This window comes from Callorhinus ursinus, unplaced genomic scaffold, assembly GCF_003265705.2.
Source record: "Callorhinus ursinus isolate GAN/ISIS: 27379988/994484 unplaced genomic scaffold, GSC_fseal_2.0 scaffold6, whole genome shotgun sequence".
NCBI lineage: Eukaryota > Metazoa > Chordata > Mammalia > Carnivora > Otariidae > Callorhinus > Callorhinus ursinus.
The window spans coordinates 52,472,635-52,492,372 of NW_027397068.1; the positions used below are offsets into that span (position 1 = coordinate 52,472,635).

At 39.5% G+C, this 19,738-nt stretch overlaps 1 protein-coding gene across 9 annotated transcripts in view; it reads right to left on the bottom strand.

Annotated features, from left to right (window-relative positions):
* MAP7 (microtubule associated protein 7) overlaps positions 1-19,738 on the bottom strand; it is a 168,033-nt gene that overhangs the window by 32,064 nt on the left and 116,231 nt on the right. For 7 of the 9 annotated variants that reach the window (XM_073893979.1, XM_073893984.1, XM_073893982.1 and 4 more), the window contains 3 exons: positions 7,830-7,993; positions 6,908-7,025; positions 3,021-3,131 (listed from right to left, as the gene is read on the bottom strand). In XM_073893979.1, coding sequence (XP_073750080.1) covers positions 3,021-3,131; positions 6,908-7,025; positions 7,830-7,993 — 393 coding nt within the window. The remainder of the gene's footprint in view (positions 1-3,020; positions 3,132-6,907; positions 7,026-7,829; positions 7,994-19,738) is intronic. The other 2 variants (XM_073893983.1, XM_073893981.1) reach the window with 1 other exon arrangement.

Here is a 19,738-nt window from a genome sequence, read left to right on the forward strand (position 1 = left end):
AAAATCAGGCAAGTGTTGCCAGATCCTGCTAGTTCACGAGAAGTAGGAAATCCAAATGTTGTAGGAGCTATTTGATTTTTAAAGAATGATGGCAGTGAATTCAAATTAAAACAAGAACAAAAAACCCTACTCCAGTCAAACAGAACCTGCCTGTGATCTCGATTCTAGGGAAATATGTATCGACTAATTTTAAGCAAACTGTAGGCAATTTCATTTCTTGCTTTTTTCTGAAACTCCTTATCCTTCCTTGAGAAAAATCTGGTTAAGTAGGTAGCTTAAAAATATTAAGAAACACACATTTTTAATGCAAAAATTTCCAGCGGCAAAATTCTCTCTATTGCAGCAATTATAAAAATCTTTGGTAATCAGAGGTTTCTTTTAACTCAGGTCATTTTTTCAGTCTGTGTGACACTATATTCAAGTGTGATAATCAAAATATTTAAAAACAAGTAGGGCATAGGCACAGAGTTAATGGATGCCATGCATTAGCTCTGGAGGATGGAGGACCTGGGGAAGCACAGCTTGGGGAAGTGAGTATTTACCAACTGGTATGGAAATATTTCAGTATTTTTAATAACCAGGAGAGCATTCCGGCTGAACGTCAACCTTGATCACATCAGAGCCTCAATTTAAGATCAGTCTGAAGGCCTGTGCTATAGAGCTGAGAAAGCTCAGACAATCTAGTAAATGGTGTACACCCTTTAATAGATTTGTCTGTAAAAGCCTCTAATTTAATAATTTGATAAGAATGCTTCCTAATTTAATAAAGCATAACCAACTTTTAAAAATAGATAGCAGAAAAAAATAAAGAGAGCAGAAAAGAAAATTAAGTTACTTAAATTTATAAATTAGAGAAGTTCAAATTCAGAAGAATTTCTATTCTCATTAAAAGGCCTAGCCCCCTCACGGTTCTACCGAAAGTTTTGTCTAACTTTAAAAAAAAAAAAAAAAAAAAAAAGCTTCCTGGACCATATGGGAGCTCCTGGATGAACTGAACCTTCCTTCGTGGCCAAACTTGACCTGGCCTATTGGATCCAGGAACTGGTGGTTCACAGTTCTTTTGATAAGGGGGCAGAGCTGCAGAACTCCCAAATTTAGAGCTCTTCCTCTGATCCTATTAGTCTAGCTTAGGATTCGATCTGATAGGCCCCACGATTCAAGGGGCAGTTTCCTGGACCTGGCTGTTGAACTTCCCTTGAGCCTTAGCCTCACTCAAAGGAAGAACGTATAAAGTCAGGGTTGATCTAAGGAAGGACATCCATGAAAGTAAGAACTGAAGATGCAGCATAACAACAACACAGGATAGGAGCTGGCGATCTCTGTGCTAGACCCTCTTCTCCAACAATTAGTTTGTAGGCTATTAAATCGGGTCTTTAACCTCTGCAATCATCTCTGGAACTCTGTTACCCCAACTGGAACAGATGAGCCATCCAATAAAACTCTCCCAGTTTTAAGATCCTATTAAGAATATACAATCAGATATGATCAGGCAGAATCTATTAAACAATCCTGTTGCTAGTTGACAAATCACTGTCATCCCATAGAAGGGTGGTAGGATATTGTTTGGTTTATTGCCCATCTACCCCAATTTCAGCTGTGGAACTGCAGGAGGCAGTAGGTAAGGTTTGACTTCAAAGTATTGTAAAATCCCAATTGTAGTTTGTCTTAGACATAGGTTCACAAAAGTATAAAATTAGAGTGCTGAGTAAGTGATCAAATCCAAAGAAAAGATGAGTAGACAACTGTAAGAACAGCACTCATATGCTGTATTTTATACTAAGGGAATGAGTTTGAAAATAAAGGCTATTTATGAAAGGAATGTTAATTCATAATACTCTTCTCTAATAGATAGAAGGCCCCTAATTTGACTAGAAGTCTAATATCGATGATTTAGGCAAATTAGTTAAAAAAAAAAAAGGAATGCTTTAGGTTAAAAGGCAAGATTAGGAAATCATTCAACATTTACTGCTTTAGGAGATTAGTTATTAGTTATAAAATAACATCAACATGTATACTACTGTACATTACAATGACACAACTTTTATACAATACAAAATATATGAATATACATACACACAGAACATGCACACACTGAATTTTTTTAAAAGACTATAAACACTGAACGTTTCTCAGTTTCTAATAAATCATTCAAAATAACCACAATTTGTTACTTTTAGAGAGTATGTGTTTTTATATTGCACAATAATTCTTTGGCTTTCTAACTTAAAATCACTTTAAGTTCTGTAAAACCATAGCTTATCTTAAAAACTTGATTTTTCTTTTATGATATATAAATATGTAAAATAAAACTAATTTTATAAATAACTCAACATTCATGTACTGTAAATCCATGAGATGAATGAAATTCAAAATTCAAATAAAACAGTAATTGGAGGACTATGATTATTAAAAGTTGTAGGAGGCTTCAATGATGATATTCTTGAAGTTAGGCCAAATCCCTTAAGAGCAAAATGAATGGACACCAAAAACCAATCATACACACACACACACACACACACACACACACACACAAGAGATGCAGTAAGCAAGGTTTAGTTAAATTAGAAATCAAATAGCAAAGTGAAATCTACCAACATGAATCATTCAAGATTTTTTAGAAAGTCAAAGCTTGGAATTCCCAAAGTACAGATGAAAAGTCAAAGACAACATGATTGAAGTAAAATAAATGTTCATAACAAAGATTATTTGCATGGTGGTGGGTAAGTGGGTGATTTCTGGAGCTGTAAACTCATTTACTAAAAAGATGAGAAGCACCGCTTTCATCACTGCTAAATGCAACCATTCAGCCAAGTTCTAAAATGAGCAAGGTTCTTGTCGCAAGGGAAATGCTGCTCAGCCGTTTATTGCTTTTTTACTCTGAAGTTTTGTTCTTCCTATTGAAGAAACGTAGGGAAAGCAACTTCAGATGCTTATTTTTAGCTGTAAACATCCAGAAAAAAAAAGCATTAAGTAAATAACAGAACACTTTTTTTTTTGTTTTGTTTTCCTTTTGACTGTACCTCTATCTGGAGAATTTAGTAAAGTTGCAGATGAAGAGGAGAGCCGCTTGCTAATGACGGGATCAACATGTTTCGAAAGATTCATGGTGGAAACTGACCGCCTGTCTGGATCTAAAACAAATGGAGATAATGCTAATTGACAGCCAGCTTGCAGGATTGCAATTTCCTAATTCACTGAAGGAAGGAAAAACTAGCATTGGTGCTTTCAGCTCTATTACTAGATCTTATGTAATAGCACAGTTTTCTAAGTGGACATTTAAAGGTAACTTAAAGGTTAGAAATAAAATTCATTTTTCTCATAGGATAAAATATTTAGTACACCAGTTTGTCAGCCAGGGAAATTCAAGCATTTTGTTATAATACAACAGACAGATGAGGACCAAGGCCAGTGGAGGGCAACTAAAATAATGGGGCAGACCGTACAGCAAAGAGGGGATTGTAAAGTGGATGCCCTTAGAATTGCCCCCAATAGGAACAAGGGGGTAGAAATGGGTCTGGCCCTTACAATTTCCCCCACTAGGAACAAGGGGGTAGAAATGGGTCTGGCCCTTACAATTTCCCCCACTAGGAACAAGGGGGTAGAAATGGGGCTGGTGAAATAGAATGCAAACACTAGAAGAAAAGAAAAAGAAAAAGAAAAAAAAAAAAAAGAACTCCAGGTTCTATGCATTGCTGCTACTTGTTCTTTGTAGAGTCACTTTACCCAGGGCGTTAAAGTTCATTACAGAAAAACAGATTAAAAAGAAAGAAGAAGAAGGACTCTAGGTGTGGAACGGATGGCCACCGTAGAATTTCTTTTTAAAAAGTCTACGAACTACCACACCTCTGCCTATAACACCGAGTTTCGGGCGGTTTCCAAATACAGAATCGGCCCACAAACTTGCCCAACAAAACTGACGGCAATAGAAAGAAAATCAGATTTAAGTTTATTAATAATAACTTAAATAATTCCTGTAGGTGAGTAATTTCATAGTAATTCTTAAAGTTCAGCGAGAAGATACATGACAAAAACTAGCTCTGTTAGTTTGCTGTCTGTACGGTGGAACCAAGCTGTAACCAGGCTCATTAGAATAGATCATGTTCCCTGAATAAAACTGCATAGAAAAAAAGTCTAAAAATCTCCTTATATTTCTTTAGGAGGGCAAGTGGATGTTCTGACCTACGACCAAAGTTAAAAGGGTTTTGCCATATTTTGTTTTCTATTGTTAGCTTCTTCTAAAACTAAAAACAAAAAATAATCCTTGTGGTAGATGCCTTTAAAACCCAGTTCCCATTGGTCTAAGTAACATTGGTAGTCGAAAATTTTATAGTAAATGTCCCTCCACAGAATAACCATTTTTGGCCATTATTTATGGCGTATGGGGGATAAACAAGTCTTCTACCAACATCAGACATTCCTATCTCTACCGGGACGCATTTGTGTGGTTGAAGCAACTCAATTATAAAACAAACAAACCCAGACATCGAGCCTGTGACGTCAGTTAACCCTTAACTGATAGGCTCTTGGGGCAGTCCTGAAGATTCAGGATAAAATATCAAAAGGAACATCTTAATGATGAAATGTAAGGTCCAGGGGACACAAGGAAGGATAACAAAAGCCATTTCTGGATGATTGACAGCAATACATTTTCTGATCTTGTTTTTGTATGTTAAGCTTCAGTGGGGGGACATCGTGTCTCCACGCAGGCCTACTCTGCATGGTGAAAATGATGGAGGTATAACGTGTATTTATTCTATTACTTAATATAATAAGACCATTTTTAATCATTTCTTTTTTTTGCGTTCAAGTACAAATTCACGAAAGGATTTAGGAAGAATCCGTTTAAAAAAATTTACAAACCAGTGGTAGTTGATGTGTGAGCAGTAAGGCATCACACTGATTTAATCTGGATTAAATTTAATTTCTAAGATCTGTTTTTTGATCAGCAAACACTGAGTGCCCATCCTGAGTGAGGCATTGTTATAAATGAGTAAGGCCAGGTCACTGCTCTTCAGATCACAGCAGATCACTGTGACCTTTGAGAATTTTGGCAAAGTCCAGTTACTTTCCCCAACTTCTCCGTTCTTGTACAACAGCAATTTTTTTCTAATTCACAGCCCTTATAAAAATGGATATTATCCGAGAGCTAACAAATACAACACTAGCTTCTCGTGCTCTGAGTGGCAGAAATAAAGGCCATATACTAAACTCTGAGTGTGGAAGCAATAAAAGTAAGGGTATAAAGATATACACCATGACAGCTTTTCCTGTACGGAGCATATATATAAAACTGCCCCAAGAATAAAATATCACACATAAATAAGCCTTATGATTACAGATTTGCCACGTGCCCCCACCAAGTACCACTGGGTCACTAAGAGCCAAGGGAAAAACAAAAAAAGTGCTTTGAAATACGGTTCAACATCAGAGGAAAGGCAGTTGTGATAATATGTTTTTAGAATTTTTTTAAAATAAAGAGCTTCTACTGGGCACACTGAATGTTAGGAATGAAAGAATAGAGCAAACAACAATCCATGGTTTTCTAGATTAAAACTAAAAGCAGAGGGTGCCTGGGTGGCTCAGTTGGTTAAGCGACTGCCTTTGGCTCAGGTCATGATCCTGGAGTCCCGGGATCGAGTCCCGCATCGGGCTCCCTGCTCGGCGGGGAGTCTGCTTCTCCCTCTGACCCTCCCTCCTCTCATGTGCTCTCTCTCTCTCATTCTCTCTCTCAAATAAATAAAAATCTTTAAAGTAAAATAAAATAAAATAAAACTAAGAGCAGAAAACAGACAGGGGTGGGGATGGGGTGGGGTAGGGGAGAGCAAACTGGATGTACTTTGAACCCAGGTAATTTATTAACTAAAAAAACACTTTTTAAAGGTTTTATCCAAAATCATCACTTAGAAAGTAAACACATCACATGTCATTGCATTATTTCAACACCTTCCAGTCACCCGAGTTGCACCGTCGCACTTAAGAAACACTGTGCCACATCCCAGATCTAGGTCTATGCAATGGGAGAGTAAGCATGCATTATGCCTAAGGTGGTGATGGTTCAGCTACTGATGGACCGGCCCTAGGTCGGAGGTGCTAGCTACAGGTCAGGCAATCAGCAACCACAGGGATGTCTGTACCAGCTTTTCTAGTACCACCAAGAGTTGTGAGGTGGTGGTCCAGGCCTGCTAAATCGAGAAAGGTGAATGATGATTCAACAAAACCACCTGGGGACAGAATGTAAGACAATGATTTTTCAAAATAAATAATAATAAAAAACAGCACACAGACTCCACACAGACGAAAAAGAACTGACACACTATATAAAATTCAAAGTGTATTGAATTTACAGTACAAAAATAAAGCCTCTCATTAGGTCCAAATTTCAGTACGATTTTATGTCCATTCAAGAACGAGGGAATGGCTGAGACATTCACTGGCTCTAGGTTCAGAACCTGCACTTTCTCCTGCAGAGCATTAACCCTGCACACCCTTTAGGGTCCTAATAATTGCGTATGGTATTGATTTTGATCAGTCAATACTGCTATGATTCTTCCAGAGAAGATGATAAAATCGGTTTTCTTCCATCATCCTGAAATCTTAATGCAAATGATTATTTAAAATAATGTAGCATGCAAACTGCATGTCTACTTAGAAACACTGCATAGATTTCTAGCTCTTGGAGGGAATTGTGTAACAAAAGAGAAAAGCAGCCTGTGTTAAGGGGGAGGAACCTTATCTTCTGACCTCCATCACCCTCTTATCCTCAAACAGTAGGAGCATCATTTATAGTTTAATTATTTCAGCCCATGATTTTTGTTTTGGAAACACAGGCTTAGAAGAAAGAAGCAACTGCCCTTTTGCTGTCCAGGAAGAAAGTAGTGATTTTCGAAAGCGATCACGGCTTGTTTACCTGCACTGTGGATGCTGGGGCTCCCATGGAGAGGGCCTCCCCATGACCACCGGTTATGCTTCTGTTTTGGCTTCTGGCTCCTTTCCATCGTCCGTCGTACAACAGCTTCATGGCGTTCCTTAAATGGAACAGAGGAGTGGACGATTAGATTCAACCTGGTTGTCCGAGGCTTCTTCAACTTAAGGCAGAATGGAGTAAAGGCACTACTGAGATTTTTACCCTAGTACTCCTACCTCCTAACGTTTACACGCCAGCCTGGGAGGGTTACTGAAATCTTCAGGTCCCCATTGATAAAGCCCCTGGTGAACGACGGGTACTTAAATAAGCAACCCTTGTTATTATTACCAGGAACGTGGTACTTTCATCAATTCACAAAAGCATGGTGGTGCAGGTCTTAGCTTGAGCAGATGCTAAACAAATGTGGTACCGTATCTTAAAAAACAATGGAATTTAGAATCTGAGCAGGTGGGTAATCCTGACTCCATGACTTACTGAGCTGTGACTTACTCATTCTGAGTCTACATGTTCATTTTTGCAGAAACTGATATATAAACACTTAGGGGTTGTGTACACATTAAATGAGACAATCCATGTGAAAATGTTAAGCGATAAAGCCCCGGAGAAACCCAATTACTTGGGAGTCATCACGATACTTTTCACACAGATGAACAGAACATAAGTAAGTTACGGCTCTAGACCAGAGACCTGGGCTTTTAAAGTTTTTAGGGAAAGAATTTTAACAACCACACCATTCGCTACCTGCCCTCCATACCCCAACCTCCCTAGAAGCTGCAGCTACCTATAAAACGGATTACTTAATGTTGCTAGGCAGCCCAGCACCTTAATGGAAGGTTTCACCGTAAATGTGCTGCATTTCTGAAGTAGACAAACCTCCCATTTACTGCCCAGGGCGGCCTCTTACTTTGTCCTCCTCCAGCCTTTGCCTCCGCTTTTCCTCCACAGCAGCCCTCCTCCGCTCCTCCTTCAGCCTCTGCTCTTCCAGTTTCTTCTTCCGCTCTTCCAGATGCTTTTCATAGTGCAGCCGGGCTCGCTCTTCCCGTTCTAACCAGATTATTTCTCTTGCAGCTTCAGGAGGAAAAACAAGGGAAATCAAGCACAGGCAGGTTCAGAACTTGAATAAGTACTGGGGCACCTGGGTGGCTCAGTTGGTTAAAAGTCAGACTCTTGATTTTGGCTCAGGGATGATCTCAGGCCGGTGAGATCGAGCCTGCCCCCAGGGTTCTGCCCTGGGCCTGGAGCCTGCTTAAGATTCTCCCTCTCCCTGTGCCACACCCCACCCTGCTTGCGCGCACTCTCTCTTAACAGAAAAACAAGAAAATTCGCATAGGCAGGACTGTATAAACGGCCCACGATGAACAAATATGGGTTCTTTGGTTTTGTATTTACCAAGCTTGGCCTAAAAGACGTGGAAATTGATTTTCAAGATTTTTTTTTCTCAATTTTGAGGAAAAAATACCACTGTTAATTTCTAGCAGAATTTTTTTTTACAGATCTTATTTATTTGAGAGAGAGAATGAGAGACAGAGAGCACGAGAGGGAAGAGGGTCAGAGGGAGAAGCAGACTCCCCGCTGAGCAGGGAGCCCGATGCGGGACTCGATCCCGGGACTCCAGGACCATGACCTGAGCCGAAGGCAGTCGCTGAACCGACTGAGCCACCCAGGCGCCCTCTGGCAGAATTTTAATATGCTAACAATGGGGTCTAAGAAGATGCACTGAATTCTACTCTTTGGGAATCCCTACAGCCCTCTAGTTTGGTGTGCTCTCCTGATAGGAGGCCCTCAAAACCAACAGTACCGTTCGTCTCTCTTTTATCCTACCCATCAAAAGCCTGTGACTACAGTTGTTTCAAAATAGCACTGGTTCTCTGAAAGTATTAAAAGAATTTGGGAGAAAATCCCCAGAATTGATAGTTGATAAAGGATTGTATTAAATGCCTTATAGATTTATCACACCGAGTCAGCTAAGTGATGAGAGGGACTAAAGAAGCAGTTCTTATGTCTGAAGAGCTCAGACTCTGGTTCGATAAATCCAACTATTAATATCACAGGCGGAATGAAAATGCACAATTCAGAAAATTCAGGGATGGAGTGCTTCTTTTCTCCTTTACATATACATGGTTCTTCCTCATTTTAGGGGAATACATACTCGACAAAACTTTTTTTTTTTTTTTGGCAAGGGTGTCCAAACAAAATTTAGAGCATGTATTGAGGATAATACATGGCGTATAAGTTAAAATGTTATTTTTTAAGAGAAAAAAAATAAAAATTCAGAACATTTCAATTTCCTCCAAATGTTTACTATTAAAGATTCTGCATTTCTGCTATCATTAAACCTTTCCAAAGCTGTCTATTTAAGGAGACAAATCTACTGAAAGCAATCTGAATTGACTTTACTTGTGTGAAAAGACAAGGACAATCCGAGTCTGTCTTGTGACACCACTCGGCGCGGTGGCAGAGAGAACCAGGTTTCCCCAGCAGCTCTGCCACTCATCTGCGGTGAGATCTTAAGACACATTCATTGGAATTTTAGTTTTCTCTTGCCTAAAAGACGGGGAAATTGATTTTTAAGATTTCTTCCAAGTTTAAAAACCCATGGTTCTAAAGAAATTCTCAGGCCCACTTGAAAATTTACTTTAAGTAAAAGCACATAGAATATGTTCAATAAATATTGCCAAGTGAATGAATAAATAAAAACACTATGAGAATACACATCGAAAGTAACAGATGGGGAACATAATTCTAACATGTTTTAAAGGCGAATTTACGGGCGCCTGGGTGGCTCAGTTGGTTAAAGGTGAATTTACTGTGATCACACGCACTTGTGCACATAATATCTTCTGGCTTCCTATGTTGTGGGAATACTTTCAACAGGCTTTCAATGATACTACATATTTTAGTTCATTTAAAAAGATGGATTTACAGTGACAGACTTCTATAAAGCTTAAACAGTACAAAATATTAAAAGGCAAAATGAAGGTCTTCCTCTAACCCCAGGCCCTCTTATATTCCACTTTTACCTTCTGTACAAATGTAAAAGGAAAAAAAAGTAAAAATCCATATATACTGTAGCATAGTACACCTTCGGCTCTGTGTCTTGCTTTTTTCACTGAAAATATATCTTAGAGCTCTTTGCATATCAACACATAAAACATGACTCCAACAACCTTTTTAATGGTTATATAATATTCCCTTGCCCACATCTTATTTTTTTAAGATTTTATTTATTTGACACAGAGAGAACCAGAGAGAGAGAGACACAGAGGCAGAAAGCAAGCACAAGCAGGGGGAATGGCAGGCAGAGGAGAAGTAGGCTCCCTGCTGAGCAAGGAGCCTGACGTGGGGCTCGATCCTAGGACCCTAGGATCATGACTTGAGCTGAAGGCAGCCACTGAACCAACTGAGCCACCCAGGCACCCCTACACACCTTATTTTATATAACCAGATACTTATTGATAGATTATCTCAGTTTTCAGTATTTTACCAATTCAGACCTGGGGTGACATTGTACTATCATAACCATCTCTGGATACGTGAACATATCCCTGTAGAAGTAGAATTGCTGAATCAAAGGGAATATACACTTCAAATTTTGATAGCTATTGTCATACTATCCTCTGCAGAGGTCACACCAATTTATACTCCCACTGACAATGGATGAGGATCCCAGGCAGAAAAAAGAAATGGATTTGTACCCTGAAACCTGGAGACAGGCAGTATGATATATCTATTTCTTAACTCTTAGCTTTCTAACTACAAAGTCTCTGACTTTTATACCCCATGTTGAGGAAAAATTCAGATTCTTTGAGGACATTTACAATGTAATATTTTCTTTTCCTGTAAGATATCCCAGAAGCCAAAAGACAAAATAAGAAAAAAATTGTTTATGGAATATTAAGAAAATATTTTTTCAAAGGTAAATTTGTAAAATTAGCGTTCATCAGTTCACAGATTAATTTTCCTTAAATAATGTTTTTCATCAGGCTACTTTCTTGCTCATGAATATTGGCGATTATTTTCTCATTAAACTGAAACTCCACTGATTTCTAAAGTCCTCCCTAAACTTGGCCTTAATACCCTTCTGTGGCCTTATTCTGCATTGCTATCCAAAATGGCCTCTTAATTCTAATTAGACCTATTTCCTCACTGCTCCTCCCAAACAACCCATGCTTCTTCCATCTCTTTGCTCCTGTTGTCGCTCTGTTGAGAAAGTTGCCATCATTGTTTATCCAAACTGATCCATCCTTTAAGGCAGTGGTCTTACAAAATATTTCAGAATCATATTGGGGGGTGTGTAGGGGGAGAGTACTAGTTAAAATGCAAATTCCCGGGCTCTAACCCTCATATTCAGATTTACCAATTCTAGAACGGGGCCCAGGAATCCGAATTTTGAACAAACCTCCCAGGTGATTCTGGGTGGTCCCAAGCAGTCTATGATGGCATTCGGAGGAACACTGCCCTCAAGGTCTTCAGGAATTTTGACTCTTCTGGGGGGGTCAATGCTGCTCTTATGACATCTACCACAAACTTCATTTCTTCTATTCTGATTTCTAGGTAGCAAAGGTTTTTGTTGCTCTCCCTCCCCACCCCCACTCACCATAGTGCTTTTCATAACTAGAACATATCCAGGGGTCTTAATAATTACTTCCTGATTCACTGGGAACTACTTCCTGATTCATTCACCCTAAGGGTGTGGTGTTGGGCAAGTTACTTAACCTCCCAATGCCTCACTCTGTCAGGGTAAATTGTGAATAAATATAGGACCTTCCTCATAGATTCACTGTGAGGAGTAAAAGAATAATTATGCTTAATGTAGTTTTAGAACAGTTCTCTGCACTTACTAAACATTTAGTAAATATTAGCTATTATTGCCAAATTTGTCATTGTCATCATCATTGTGATTTCAATTCTGAAAATTAAAGGTGTTCTTAAGGTTGTGCTATAAATCACAACAGGGCTAGATGTAATAATAATAATAATAATAAATTTTGTCTCAAATAATCTTTTAAAGGAATAATATTTCTTTATCCATCAAGCTCTAATTGAGTTCTACTTCAATTTTCTACCAGGAAGTGGAGATCCTATTGCAGTGCCCTTAAACACTTTTACAGAGAATAGGCAAACAACGGTGAAACAGCAAACACTTCTCATATGATTGCGGAGTATGCTGGTGACTGCTAGGATTATTACCAAGTGCAGATCCTGGACCATGTGCTCTTTTAAATTGAAGGGTAATACACAAAATATTTCAATTATTTAATAAGAACTGAAAATAGAGGTTATTTAAAATATTCCCTATGGATGATAGGTAATGTCAAAGACTTATATTTTCTCATTCAGAAATAAGAGTTTTGAACGCAAGAAAATAATCAACAAACTGCTACGGACTGAACTGTGTCCCTCCCCGCCTCCCCCCAAAATTCATATGTTGAAGCTTTAATGTTCAATGTGACTGAATTGGGAAACAGGGCCTTTAGGAGGTAATCATGTTTAAATGAGGTCATAAGGGTGAGGCCCTAATCCAACAGGCGTAGTGTCCTTATAAAAAGAGACACCAGAGAGCTTACTCTCCCTTTCTTCACGCTCAGAGGAAAGACCGTGTGAGAATAAAGCACACATCTGCAAGCCAGAAAAGAGGTCTGACCAGAAAGTGAGCTCTGCCAGAACCTTGATCTTAGACTTTACAGTATCCAGAACGATGGGAAAGTAAGTCTCTGTCGTTTAAAACCCCCAGTCTATGGTATTTGTTAAGGCAGCCCAAGCAGACTATTACAACAGTTTGTTCCTATTTAAATAATTAACGATCACTCATTTCATAGATGCAGCTCTATAAAAGGAGAGCATGTCCAGAAAAAGAAACATAATGAATATTATTAACCTTATTCTTGTGAAGTTTTAATGTTTCCCTGGAATCTGGGATCATAACATAAAATGAAATGAAAACCCACTGTAGCCCCTGAAATCCTGGGCATTAATAAATCAGTCCCATCCCTGAGCTGCTGTCACCAGGATTATACTCTAATGACACTAAGCAGTACGTCAGTGCCATGCAAAGGGGACACTGTAACAGTAGGACCGTGCCACACAAAGGAGAAATCCACTATCAATTTGGACTCCATTTAGAAACATACAGTGACTCTTGTACGAAGAGGAATTTAAAATGAAAGGAAGGTATTGTAGTGGATAAAGCACACCTCAGGCTTCACAGGAATGAGAGTCTACCCTCAGGCCTGCCACTTACCATTTACATGCCACTGAGCAAGCAAGTGCCTTGTGTGGTCTCACATCCTCAAACTGCAATGGCGCCACCTTCCTGACAGGGTCTAGGTGGGAGCGCTTAGCCCAGTGCCATGTACGCAGTAGGAACTCAGTAAATGTAGATAATTATCGGGAATGAATCTTGATGACAATCAGACTAATTCCTGCCCTACTGCCACAGCTAATGGGAAGAACAAAGGCAGGACAGCATACCCGTGGGTCGGGTGACTCCCAGTCACAATCAGCAATCTAGTGCCCAGCCCAGTCCTTCTGAGCCAGCTTACATCTGTGTGAGTGCATGTGTCACCACTACGTGACGGAAAGAAAAATGTGACATTCAGAGAGTAGAGCAATGTTATCACTTCGCCTCTGAAACATACAGAGCGGCCGTCTCAGTTTCATATTAAGACATGGGAAGATATGGTTACTGGTAATACTGGACACTAGCACAGCCAGTAATATCCTGAAGAATCAGAAAATGACAAGTGCTAAATATCTAAGTTCAGGATTTTGTTCTCTACTAATTTTGTGTGACCTTGGGGAAATGAGCCAACCTATCTGACCTCTAAATTACAGGGTATGTACAAAATGATCTCCAAGATCTTTTCCAATCAACTTCCAGGACTCAATTTTTTTTTTTTTAACCTTTGAGGAGGTGTGTGGGATTACAATTAGGTTTCCTTTTGTTTTTATTTTGACTGTTAACATTTTCATCTTTATGCTTTATCTCAACAATTATTGAGATTATTTGCATTTCCAGTTTTAAAGTAAATCTGACAAACGAGCTAGAGTTCAAGCATTGTGTGACTTCCAAGCCAAGTGACTTGCATTAGGCCTTATTGTTAATTCCAAGCTTTCTCAACTAGTTATTTAAACTCTTCTTCCACTCACCTCTCGCAGGACTAGGATACTGGTAACAACTGTGACCTTGCAGGATGCCCACCACACTGTCTCCTGCTCCTGAGGGGCCTTCCTACTCCACCTTCTTCCCTGCACACAGTAGGTGGCCAAATGGGGTTGAGGGGCTGGGATAACAGTTTATTTATTTATTTTTTTAAAGATTTTATTTATTTCTTTGAGAGAGAGAGAGCACGAGAGGGAAGAGGGCCAGAGGGAGAAGCAGACTCCCTGCCGAGCGGGGAGCCCGATGCGGGACTCGATCCCGGGACTCCAGGATCATGACCTGAGCCGAAGGCAGTCGCTTAACCAGCTGAGCCACCCAGGCACCCTGGGATAGCAGTTTATACCTTGGAAGACCAAGAGCCTTCCCCAGACACGGGCTGAAGGGCTTCTGATATAAGAAAGCAATCCTATCCAGGACTCACTGTCTTCAGGGCCAGACTTGAGGGAGTGTGCAGCCTCCGCTAAAGTAAATGGAGTTTTGCTAAAGAACACAAATCAATGGTGGTCCTTGGACTCTTTTAGTTAGGACCTCATCCCTAATCCACTTTCACTTCTCAAAAAATGCTGCCATCTTCCTCACCTGGCTGCTTTACTGAGCCCTGCCGGCCCAGGAAACACAAACACTCCTCTCTCTCCCTGACTCCCCCAGCTCGGAAACATTAGGCTTCTCCAATTCCAGGCATGTGAGTCAGTATCTGTGGCACCACATGGCCGGCCGTCCTCATCTTTTCACCATCATTGCCGTGATGTCTTCAGTTCTCACTTTGTGCTGACACCAAGTGATTTGCAGGCATTATCTTCACAGCCACGCAATGAGGTAGATACTGCTATTAAACTCACTTTATTATGAGAAGCCTGAGACACAGAGAAGTGATGTAACCTGCCTGATGTCTCACAGTAAGTCAGTGGTGGAACTGGAATTCAAACTCTGGACTGTGCTTCTGGAAGCAAACAATGAGCCATTATGTTGAAGGACATGATTTGCAGTACCTCCCAGGGACTAAACTGCTGCTCTAGTTTGGGACAAGCTGGTCATCCGATGTGAAGACCCTGATCTTCTAAGGTCACTCTTAGACTTTATCATCATCTGTTTCCAAGACCCCTTACTTTTCAGAGATTAAGATCTTTTCATCTTCAGCCTCAAAGGCAAAGTCAATCTGAGAGAAAGAAATAATGGTTGCTTCGTCACAGTGATTCATTCATTTTATGGTAAAGCTTCAGCCTCTGAGTTACCAAATCCATCCCGCAACAAGCATTTATTCTTGCCAGTCCTGAGCCTGACTCATGATACAGCTGCTGTGGTATGTGCTAACGTCCGCATCCCTCCCACCACCGGGGACTCAGATCCCTTGGCTGTTCATAGCCTGCCTGGCTGTTGTACTCTACGTTCATTAAGTGACAACTTCAGCAGACCAGATGCCAAGATTAACCACAGATCTGTCAAACTTCTATCCAGTAGCAATTGGGTTTAGAAAGACAGCTTTCCCAAAGCTCATATTTTTTTGTGGGTAGTCTTGTCAAAACCAACAGCTGTGCTAATCGAATAACGTGACGTGTGAGATCACGGGCAGCTTCACTTACGACTTTAATTGGTACAGCATTATTGGCTGTTTACTAATTAGTCCTAGTCCCCCATCAACATTTTGAGATGAACACTCAAGGCTGAAATGATCATTTATCTCTTGACCACACTCTGATTAACAATGCTGTCCCTGTGTTGACAACACACCACGATTAAGGAGATTCAAAAAAGAAGAAAAAGGCAAAGTAAAAAAGCTATGACTGGAAGGGTGAAGAAGTCTGGTAAAATTACCCATGGAAAGAAACTCGAATATAAGTTAATTGACATTTATTTGAAGGTCAAAATCCTTTTTATATTATCTTGGTGATTTCTAACACAGTATGACAGATCTCTTGTACAAGTTTGAACTTAGCTACAAAACTCCTATGAATAAATTGAAGGACAGATTTTATAAACTCAAATCTTTCTTCATGAGCTGTATGAATCAATCATACAATTCTCTGATAATCTTTCAAGATGTCATAGAACCCCAGAAAGCCCCAGTTGGGAATGTGACTCTATTCGTGCCAATACTTCAAATTTAACCTGTATCATTTTAAAAAAGGGGACACTGTATCCCCCAAGCACAGAAGACTATTCACCTGCTAAACATTCCTTAAATATTCTCTTGAATTTGTCAACATATTGTAGGATTATCAGTTTTATAACATATGTGAAAATCGAACAGTTTTAAGGCACAACTATTGTATAGATGACCCTTGTAACCTTGTTCCTCTGAGACAATGGTTAAGAATAAGAATTCAAGACTTGTTTGACTGAACTATTACAAGGGCAGGTATTATCTGATAATTTGGTAATGTCTTAACAAATTTGCAGTACACCTGCTGCATTCATCTCTGCTTATATTAACATGCATAGACTTACTACTCATTTAACGTTCAACAACAATGGTTAGACATCAACGATGGGCCAGGCACAATTAATCGGTACTGGGCTACAGAAATGACAAAATGACACAAATACTTTCTCTCGTGGAGCTTATATCCCAGTGGGGGCAGACAGATAATAAACAAGTAAGTAAAAATATACACATGCTTGGATGCTGGAGAGTAGTATCAAAGACATACTAAAGATATGCTTAAATATGCTCTGGCTGAAAGAAAATCCATCTATTCCATCTTTCTAGATTCTCTCAGTTCCTTCCTTTTTTTTTTTTTTTAAGATTTTATTTTATTTATTTGACAGAGAGAGACACAGTGAGAGAGGGAACACAAGCAGGGGGAGTGGGAGAGGGAGAAGCAGGCCCCCTGCCGAGCAGGGAGCCCGATGCGGGGCTCAATCCCAGGACCCTGGGATCATGACCGGAGCCAAAGGCAGCCGCTTAACGACTGAGCCACCCAGGCGCCCTCTCAGTTCCTTCCTTAAGCTAACTTATCACAATGTAAAAATAAAATAAATGCCATTCTATAAAATAAATTACATTAACAATTATAGCAGGCCTACACAATAAAAAGTACAACCATGGTGTTAATTTGCTACTAAATGTGATAATGCAATGTATAATGTTGTTTGGCCCATTATTATTAATAGTATTTCATCAAAGACCGCAGAGTAAGGAATATCCGCAAATATTTACATGTCTGTTTAATAATTAGTACCATGCCATGTATTGGGATACAAAGAATTAGCAAATTATAGTCAGTCACCCCCCTTAAAAGTTTAAAATATACACAACCAGGAAGTTACATAAAATTCAACTAAGAAACGTTCCGGAGAGCATACAATAGCATTAGAATGAGAGCTAAAATATGATGTTCTGCAAAATAGACTGTAGAGCGAGAAAATGATCAAATTTCCAAAAGGGGAAAGGCCATGAAGACTAGGCAGGGCTTCAGAAAGAGGGAGCGGCACTAACTGCAACACAGCTGGAGAAATGCAGTACATCAATGAGATAGTTCTGGTGATCAAGACCTGACTTTATGAAGCCCTGAATGAGGATGATAGCATAGGCAGCAAATTTAAAGGCATGGACCTGAGATTTATTTTGAAGATAGCGTCAGCTATTCTTATGACTAACTGGATTGAGGGACAGAGAGAATGTGGCAACTTCCCCCTACCTACTAGGCAAGAGATGGCTGAAGTTCCAGCTTGAGGACTAGGCTGAGTCCAACTCACCAACTCACCACTGGTAACTTCAAGTGGCCCAACAGGGCCAGGATGGAGACTAGTCAGGGCCCAGCACTGGGACACCAAGGAAGAGAAAGAAATGTTTTACAACGCAAAAGATCCAACAGCTAAGACTGGTAGTCAGAAAGATGCCAGTGCCTCCAGCAACAGTACAAGTACCAAAAACAGCCGAAAGAAATTATTTCTTGGGGCCAGAAAAATATTGGTCCAATTGATCGGGCCACAAAAATTACCCAGAGGAGTCAGTTTTGGAATGAAAGTTGATGAGCAAGTTAGTTGTACAGAAGCTGACTTCTAGATAATGGGGACGCATCGACTACCTTATGAGCAAATTAATGTGTAGGACCCATTTCATCAAAAAAGGAGAGTCGAAACCAATGAGAACAAATGAATTTTTTCTCCCCCCTTAGGAAAAAAACAAAATTAAAGCTTGGAAGAGAGATGGTGAAAAAAGATACAGAAGTCAAGAGAAGGGAGTTTGAAGGAATGGCCTGAAGAGAATCAGATGGAATAGAGTGGTTAAGGGAGATTCCTTCAGGTATAAAGCTTTTAAGACAGAAAAATAAAGCTTTCAGAGTACGTGTGCTCAACCAAGTGGACAGAACAGTCCCAAATATGAAGAATTATACCTGGTTTTATGTGATAAATTGAAGGATAATGTAGAAAGAACAAGCCACATGACATAATCCTACCATAAAAGCATTAGAGCATGACTCAAGAGATTTAACCCACAGAAAGTCATTAATAGGTCCTTCCTGTTTACAAAATAGTACAAACATGACATGCCACCCAAAACAAAAAGAACTTAATTCTCCCTCTCTACCTTGCTTTTTCAAAACTGTGGATTAAAACAAAATTTTTTTAATGATTTCAATGTCAATTTTAACCTACATCCAACAGTAAATAATCCAATCTCAATGGCCAATCATTTAAAACTTTGCTTTGTGGGAATTTATGGAATGTACTCCATTTTTTTTTTTTTTTTACTTGGAAAGCTTTAAAGTTTGAAAGGCTGGTAGCAGTTGGTATTACCAACTGTTTTTGTTTTTAAAAAGCACAGTCCAGAGGAGCTGTTACTAAGTGACAGTCCCTCACCCCTTCTTTTTTGAATATCCCACTGCCATTATAGTTTTTGCAAAGCACAGCTGAAGGGTAGCTGCTCAGGTGTGCCCTCTGATTTTTAGTACTAACGATTTTTTTTAGAAATCACCTTTATATACTGTAAGGCACAATTTAAGTTAGATGCTAGGTTTTAGATAATACTTTTACAGATATATTTATGTGTGCTTATATGTATGTTTATTCATGTATTTATGAAGACTGAAGAGAGCCTCTCAATATTTAGTTGCTGCTGTAAGGGCTTAAGTGGAAAAAATTAGGCAAAAAGACATTGCTTTAAAATTTAAAAAGAGAATGCAATTAACGCAAATAAATAAAAATTAGGACTGACGTATTTCATGAAAACTATGATTTTTAACAACAAAAAAAGATCAGAATTAAGGAAACCATGATATTTAACATGGCAGGGATAAGAAGAAAAACTATGTATATTATATGCTGGCTCACTAAAACAGTCCAGTTGTAATAACAGGATAATACAATCCCCTGAAAATTACTTCGACCCGTATAATATAATCCGCAGAGCATGATGTCTCTTTAGCAAATGCCTTTTCCCGCCTATCCCTGTGTCACTGTTCTATTGTCTCTGTCTCTTCCATCCTCCTAGATAGCAGGTCCACATCCTCCAGTGGGAGACTCCGGGGGCACGTGATTCCCGCAGGCTGGTTGGGTGCTTCTTTGAGTTCTCACCAACCTCTGTGTGCACCCTTTCAATACCACCTCATATTATAATTGCTGTAAGTTTATCTCCCTCCCCACTACTCTGCAGCTAGCCCCTGAAGGTTGGGTCTCAATCTCTATCTTTTGAACACTATACCTGGCAA